Genomic DNA, 7,986 nt, shown 5'->3' with positions numbered 1-7,986 from the left:
TGTTAACCAAGTAGAGCCATCAATATATTGTCGAAATACACTGCCGAGATTATTTAACTAAACAAAATCAAACTTCAAGAGACTCGTAGTTTAAGCTCTTTAACAAGATATATATATATATATACACACACACACACACATATATATATATATGTATGTATGTACGTACATATGTACTGGTATATCAGGTCCTTTATCCAAATGAATTCCATTTTTGGGTAAAAATGGGGACTAGTTTTAGACTTGTAGAGCACACTCCACGTCGAATTCAAACAATCCGAAAGATTCAATTTAATCCGAAGCAATTTGACTATTTAATTATTACGTTGAAATTTCATTGTTTCTTAGATAACAAAATGTTCGTCAATTTCATTGAACTCAATTAGATATCTCAAATATTTCCAATTTGGCTAGTATTTTGCAAGAATGATCTATGAGGTGACACTTAAAAAATAAACGGTTCGGATCGTTAAAATTCGATATAGTGTGGGTCCAACAATTAATTCTCATTTTTATTAAAAAATGGGCATCCCTTCTTTAAGGGCTCTCTCTCTCTCTCTCTCTCTCTCTCTCTCTCTCTCTATATATATATATATATATATATATATGCATGTATATGTATACGTATATATGTTAGTTGTTCTGCGCCTAACACTTTGGAAATTAAATTTGTAGGACTTACTACATGTAGTAGTGTCTGCCATTGATACATCACTACACGCCTGGTGATGCAAGTACTAATCAAGACGTTACATCTTAACAATCTAATAATGTGTTTGATCACTAACTAGGATAGAAATTCAAAAAGGGTGTCTTTATTGGCAACCAATTTTAAGTTAAGTTCACCTATATTTTAATTAAACTTAAATTTTTCATTTTAGCCTTAAACAAAAGGACAAAAAAAAAAGAAGCATTAATAGAAAGCTATATGTTGGATTAATCGCATTTGCACGCCACCGTGAGTGACAAGGATGCACAAATTCATTAACTTGTAAAAGAACACAACCGTGAGTAAGTCTAGGATTTTTGGGGGAGGGGGGGGGGGGGTTTGTGTGTGTGTTGGTCAAAGGCTTCTCGATGGTCAAGTTAGTAAGAAATATTAAGATTCAAGCAGTGGGCAAGAGAATAAGTAGGCAGAGATTTATTTACCAAAGATGAACCTTAGAATGATGCATTTATACCAGTCGAGGAGATGACCTTTTAGGATAGTAGAATTTGTATTAAACTAGAACAATCCATGAGGATATCTAGAAACTAGATATTGCATCCTCTTTTGAAGGTGATTACGTACGATGCACACCAATCCTTAGAATGTAAGGACCCCAAGATTATAGGAAACCTGTTGATTCTTTGCTGGATCAGTTTCCTGAATCTTTTGAAACAAGAATGGTCTATCTCAGCAAAGTTGACGAACTTCACCCACTTATTATGGAACATGATGATGGTGGCATTACTGATCTATTTAGTTAGCTCTACAAAGGAGGCTGTTTAGTCCATAACTGAACTTCTGAGGTAGGTCTACTTCGATTCGTCTTACTCCGGCCCTAGAACACCATGGTCCCACAATTGCTCCTAATTAGGCATCAAAAATGACTTGTTCCCCTTGAGGATGGGTAGTTACCCAAAGACCATGCCTTTTAGAGTAAGTACGTACCATTTTCTTCCTTTCAAATGCGTGGCATCTTAACTTTTTCAATAGGCTGGATACTTGAAGGAATATTTAAAAATGTTGAGACCAATTTAAAATAACATTAAAATTAGAGGATTTTAGTTACGTAATCTTTGAAATCAAGTATTATGTTATCTTCGAATTTGTTTTGATAAACAAGATTATCTCAGATTATTCTTATTCCCACTCAACTTCTCTTTCCGTATACTCTTGGGGAAAAGAAGAAAAACACAAGCAAATAGTCGCCCCAAAATACTATTCAAGTGATCACTTTTCTTATTTTTTATAATCTTCTCAAGATGGGTGGAAAGAAACCCATGCAATTGGTATTGTACTAATTGGTGTTGTCCCTATGAGCTTGATAGGTTTTAACTTGCTGTTACAATTAATTCAAACGTTTGGTGCTCATCCACTGAACGAATACAGAAATATTCATCGATGAATGCGAGTGAATGAATCGGTTGAATGAATTGGGTTAACTCATAGCATTTTAAAAGTTTTCAATAGACAATTACTAATGTTTTCAATAAGTGTGTATTTGTGGACTGAATTGGGTTAACTTGTACAATTTTACAAGTTTCTAACAATGATTAGGTGAACTTGTTACCATCGGTAAGTTAAGTGGTCAACTATCACAATAGTAGAGAAGAGTATTGTCTTTGTATCATGGTGTGGGTTCAAACCACGTCGGCTCTCTAACATAATATCTAATATAACAAATTTATCGTTTGACAAAAAAAAAAAAAAAAAAAATTATTACCACCGTGAATTTAACTTAGTAAAGTCACCCATTCAAAAATCCTCTATTTGCCACTTAGTATTTCGGTCTAGTGGTATTCCTCTTCGCTTGTAAGTGAAAGGTTTTAGATTTGATTCTTGCAAAAGGAAAATTTGAACTGTATTATTGCTGACTCATTGTAAGACTTAGCTCATCCCACACCTTAGTGTAGATAATATCGTTTGTTTGAAAAAAAAAAATCCTCTCTTATTTTAAAAACAAAAAAAAGGGAATTAGAAAGCCTTTCCTACCGACCATCTTATTATCTTTTCAAGTGCTGGAATCCATACGAATAATGCCGGCTTTATAATCGTACATATTTTATAATTCATTGTATATTTTGAAAAATAAAATATATAAACAAGGCTTGAAATAACTCATTCTTGGTGTAATCAACGTATTATAAAAAATTCCTTTCGACATGACATGCTGCCTGAAAGGAAAATGGTAAGAAGATTTTTTTTTTTTTTTTGAGAGTTTCAACGAAAAACTTGTGATATTGTTCACATTAACAAAAAATTACATTTTTATACTAAAAAATCAAACCTGGTACTATTCATTTTACTCTTTATTTTGTTCTTATCTTTAAAACTCAAAATTTTCAAGCTATTTTCAATAGTTTTTTTTTTTTTTTTTAGATCATATTTGAAAATCATATATGATGTAGTGGTTGATGGTCTAAAAAAATTCTTTCTCTAGTGTCATCCTGCCTAAAATTATGCATTTAAAGAGCCTTCCATGACCAACCAAAACGTAAGCAGTGTAATCTTGTTTATTATTGGATTATAAAAAAATAATGAAAAGAGCTTGAAACTTTGAGTTTTAACGATAAGGACAAAATAAAAGGTAAAGTGAATAGTACCAGGATTGACTTTTTAGTGTAAAAATATGGTTTTTCGTTAAAGTGAATAATACCGAAATTTTTTCATTAAAGTTCCCTAAAAAATAATGTAATCTTGTTTATTAAATAGTCAACAAGCCATGGCTATATTTACTTGGCAACGCCCATGCAATTTCCTAATATGGCTTGGTTTATCTTAATATGATAGTCTAGTTCCACCGATGCATTTTCCTTCTGAGATAAATCAACATAACATGTTCCAAAATATCATATATTTTTGGAGAGTTGTGTTCCTTAGTAACCTGGACGACACATGTAAGTAAACCCAGGACCTTCCATTTTTTTTTCTCTAGGGAGCTGCTATTCATATTTTTTTACTGGGTCACTTGTCATGGTTATCAAAACCATATTTGGAAAGCATAAACTTAATAACATCCAGTGCATCCTGCTTAAATATTGCCTAAAGAAATTGATAACTGAACAACATAAACTATCTTTTGAAGTATAATAAGGGATGAGGGAGTCGTTAAGCCTCATAATAGGTTAACCATAATAATTTGGTTTAATTTCGGTTTTGGTGAGAATCGAAATTAAGGCCTCTTATTTACAAGTGAAAAGAAATATTGTTAAACCATAATATTAAGTGTCAAATACAAATATTTTGGAAGTGAGAAATTTATGTTGCACTATCTTGAAAACAAATTCATAATGTTATAAAACCATCATTTTCTTCACTATTTACCCTCTTAAGCTTCATCAATTAATTGATGATTCCTATAATCATTGGACCGACCATGTTGAGCCACGTGGAGTGAAAAAAGGGCCGGATCACACTTGATGGATTGTAAATTTTTAGTTGTGACGGGAACACAAGTAGTACACTATCTGTTTTAATAGGAATGGTGAGAAATTTTATTTTTTAAGATATTAACTTTTCAACACACATATCACACAATTTATTTAATAACACGTGATGTACCATACCGTTTACTGATCACACTGACTAACTAATTCGCCTATGCGTAGCCAAGTGGGCGACCTCGAGCCTTAAGTAGAGACGCAAAGAAGATCCAAATTAGCGTAAGAGCCAAACCTACCCATCTATCTCAAATCCATCCGACGGCAGCCCCCTTGCTTCAGCCACCACGCCCAATCCTCAGCCGTCCAATCCTTAAGCGCTCTCCACATTAGTTTATCAGCCTTGTCCCCCAGTCTAGGCGTTGTTTTGTTGAAGTCTAAGTTGCAGGTCGTTTAGGCTTTTCCTCTCTCTCCTTCTCTCTCTCTCTCTCTCTCTCTCTGTGCATTTTCCTCTGCAAGTACTCTGAGCCTGCAAATTTCACCGTTTCGGCCATTGGGTTCACAAAAAGTTCCAATCCAAGCAAAAGCATCACATTTTTCTAGATACCGATTTGCTCGCAATGGTAAAGTTCTTGTCTTTCTCTCGGAAAAAGGCACCCCATTTGGTCCTTTTTTCTAATTTCCCCCATTTCAATCTGCATTTTGACTTTTTGGGTTTCATAAATCTTACAGGACAGGACAATGCTGGTGCCGCCATGGCTGGAGCAGTTGCTCACCACATCATTCTTCACAGTCTGCCGTACACATGGAGACGCCGCCAGAAGTGAGTGCAACATGTTCTGCTTAGATTGCAGTGGAGACGCTTTCTGCTTTTATTGCAGGTCCTCCGGACACAAAGATCACCAAGTCATTCAGGTTAAATCCCGATTAATTTTTCCACCAACCCTCTTCCTCCATCTCAACAATTTTTTTTTTTTTTTTTAGAAAGCGGGTTAGGCCAGTTTGTCAGGGCAATGTCTCTGCCGCCTTCCACCAAGTTCAAATCCCCGTTTTCGGTTAGAGTGGTTTAGGGTATCACATTGTTCGAAACAAAAAACCAAAATTTCCCCATATTTTTGTTGGCATTGTGATATTCAAATTTCATAATTTTTTTGCAGATAAGGAGATCTTCATACCATGATGTGGTGAGGGTTTCAGAGGTGCAGAAGGTATTAGACATAAACGGAGTTCAGACATACGTGATAAACAGCGCCAGAGTTATGTTTCTGAATGAGAGGCCTCAGCCGAAGGCTGGGAGTAAGGGATCTCCCCACATTTGTGAAATCTGTGGCAGAAGCCTCTTGGATCCTGTTCGTTTCTGCTCACTCGGCTGTAAGGTTAGCATTTCATTAATTTTATTTTATGTATATTTCCAAAAATCAAATTAAAAAACAACCCTCTTTTTCTTGCCTGCTTTGCTTCACATTGTGCTCATAAATTTATTCCCACATTTATCTAATTTCCATCACTATCACCATCATTTACCCACCACTGACAATGATCATTCTCATGAGCCATCACATTCATTAAATTGGAATTTTTTTTACGAGAAGTGATTTTTGCACTATGTTCTCTCTGGTTTTTCTTTTTTCTAGCCATTAGATTGAATAAATTCAAAAAAAAAAAAAAAAAACAAGGGATAGAAACACAAAACGGAAATGTGAAAATCACGACCCTTTTAGATTGGTTGATGGGGTGTAATTTTGTAAATAAAAGTTACCATCTTTCTTAAATTTTTGATTTTTTGGTTGGCAATGGTGAAGCTTGCGGGAATAAATAGAAATGGGGATGCAAACTTTACCTTAGAGGCAAAGGATGAGGAGGCAATGGGGAGGAGAGAAGAGTTGCGTGAAGGCTCACAACAAGACATATGCCCGCCCACTCCGCCTCCACCTCCTTCCGCAGCAAGAAGAAGAAAAGGCATTCCTCATAGGGCACCCTTTGGCTCCTAATTTGCTCAAATGCCCTCCAACTTGAAACAAATTATTTTCCACCCAGCATGGCAGTCTTTTTGTTCAACAAAGTGAAGGGTGCAAACTACAAAGCCTTTGGAATTTGGGGGAGGTGGAGGTGGAAGTGGGTGTCAAAAGAAAAGAAATGGGGGTATATTGGTATTGGGGTATGGAATAGGATCCTATTCAGATTTTTTTTTTGTGAGGGTCCTAGAAATGAGTTCATCTTATTCGTTCATGCTTGCGGTAAAAAATTATTTTAAATATTTTATTTAGAATAGAACACAAATAGTACCTAACGAAAGCTGACCGCATAATGTACGATTAAATGATAAAATGAATTTATTCTTAGAATACTTTAAAAAAAAAATCCGAAAAGAATCTTTATCCAACAATATTGGGGTACAGGAAGAAGATAAAAATATATTCCTTTTGGGTTTTGGGTGGCAAAAAATAAAAACTTAGAAATTATCTCAATTGTGATCAAAGATGCAATAATGCATAATCGTTATTGATAGTTGCAAGGTGTACATGTCAATTAAGAAATTAAAAGCAAGTCTTTGTGGAATCCGATTTTTAGTTTTCGTGGGCCCACCCACCACATGGGCGCCGATTACATAAAGAAACATCATCTTTTTGTTGTTTAATTCAATGGTAATGGGGCTAATCAACTTTATGCGATCGTTTGCCTAAGTTTGGGGTAAATCCACATTGTATTTGTGTTCCTATCCATTTCTGCCGATGTGACCAAAGAACCTGCAAAAACCATTGCTTATTAGTAAGAACATGAGTATGTAACGAGCTGGAAATTTGATAGTTAATTGACAACTAGCATAATTTCTTTTCAGTTTAGCGTAAACAAAGTCGAGTTAAATTTCGATCAACTCATCGAAACATGATTTAAAATGTGAATGTACACGAGTCAACCCACCGACTAATGACGGAACCAGGGTGACAGAGTAACTTGGCGTGGAAACTTGAGTCAGGCTGTTGGGATGATAATTTAGTCTAATTTGAGGCTAAAGTAGGTAAATTCAAGTAGAAGTAGTGTCTATAGAGTGCCATTTTTGCTCACCACCCTCAAGTGGTGGGAATGCTCACCAACCTATTTATCACTGTTAGATGAGTTTGAATTTTGAGATTTGTGCCTATCTACTACACAAATCTCGAAATTCAAACTCATCTAACTGTGATAAATAAGGTGGTGAGCATAAACCATAGTTTACGGTGGTGAGCAAAAATGTTCCTGATGCCTATATATCTAACCTTCCACGTTGTTTCAAAATAACAAGCTCAACTCTTAGGCCTAGCATTTGTGTTGTATTTCTTGTGTGCGTATCGTTTTTGTGTCGTATCCGATATCTTAACGGATCGTGTTGTGTAACACCTGTTAAAATGAACGAGTAATATGACATGACCCGAACTCGACACGTTAATGTTAATGGATAATATGACCTAACTCGTTACCCATTAAATAAAATATATTTAAACAAATAAATAATCAAATGAAAAACTTAATACTATATTGGTATATACATACCACATCGTCACTTACATATCCCAAAATAAGAGCCTAATGAAAAAGCCTTAGTATTTGCACTTATAAATTAGTTATTATAATTTTTTTAATGTGTTTGGTATTTTTAAATTAATTTAGTATTTTTATTTTTAATGTTTTTATAATGCTTTAATCTCACTTTTAAGGGGGTTTAATATTTATGAGTATGATTGTATGAGAAAGAGCAAAAAAAACTTTGTTAGGTCATTTATAATATTAGTTTTGACAAAAAATATACAATACTAGTTTATTTGAATTTTGGACAACAAGTCAAGTAAAATTTATCTTAGTAATGATAATAAGAAACTCTTATGATAAAAATAAATAAATAAAAATTAATTTTTTAAAAAC

At 34.4% G+C, this 7,986-nt stretch overlaps 1 protein-coding gene across 1 annotated transcript; it reads left to right on the top strand.

Annotated features, from left to right (window-relative positions):
• The first annotated feature begins 4,371 nt into the window (after nt 1-4,371).
• On the top strand, nt 4,372-6,645 carry LOC126600313 (protein RGF1 INDUCIBLE TRANSCRIPTION FACTOR 1-like). The gene is made up of 4 exons (XM_050266897.1): nt 4,372-4,709; nt 4,819-5,001; nt 5,244-5,462; nt 5,889-6,645. Exons 1-4 carry the CDS (start codon nt 4,707-4,709, stop codon nt 6,075-6,077), a joined length of 594 nt encoding a protein of 197 aa, XP_050122854.1. The 5' UTR covers nt 4,372-4,706; the 3' UTR covers nt 6,078-6,645.
• The last annotated feature ends 1,341 nt before the right edge of the window (nt 6,646-7,986 follow it).

Source organism: Malus sylvestris, chromosome 14 (genome assembly GCF_916048215.2).
Source record: "Malus sylvestris chromosome 14, drMalSylv7.2, whole genome shotgun sequence".
Classification (NCBI taxonomy): Eukaryota; Viridiplantae; Streptophyta; class Magnoliopsida; order Rosales; family Rosaceae; genus Malus; species Malus sylvestris.
This window is presented reverse-complemented; position numbering and strand designations above follow the sequence as displayed.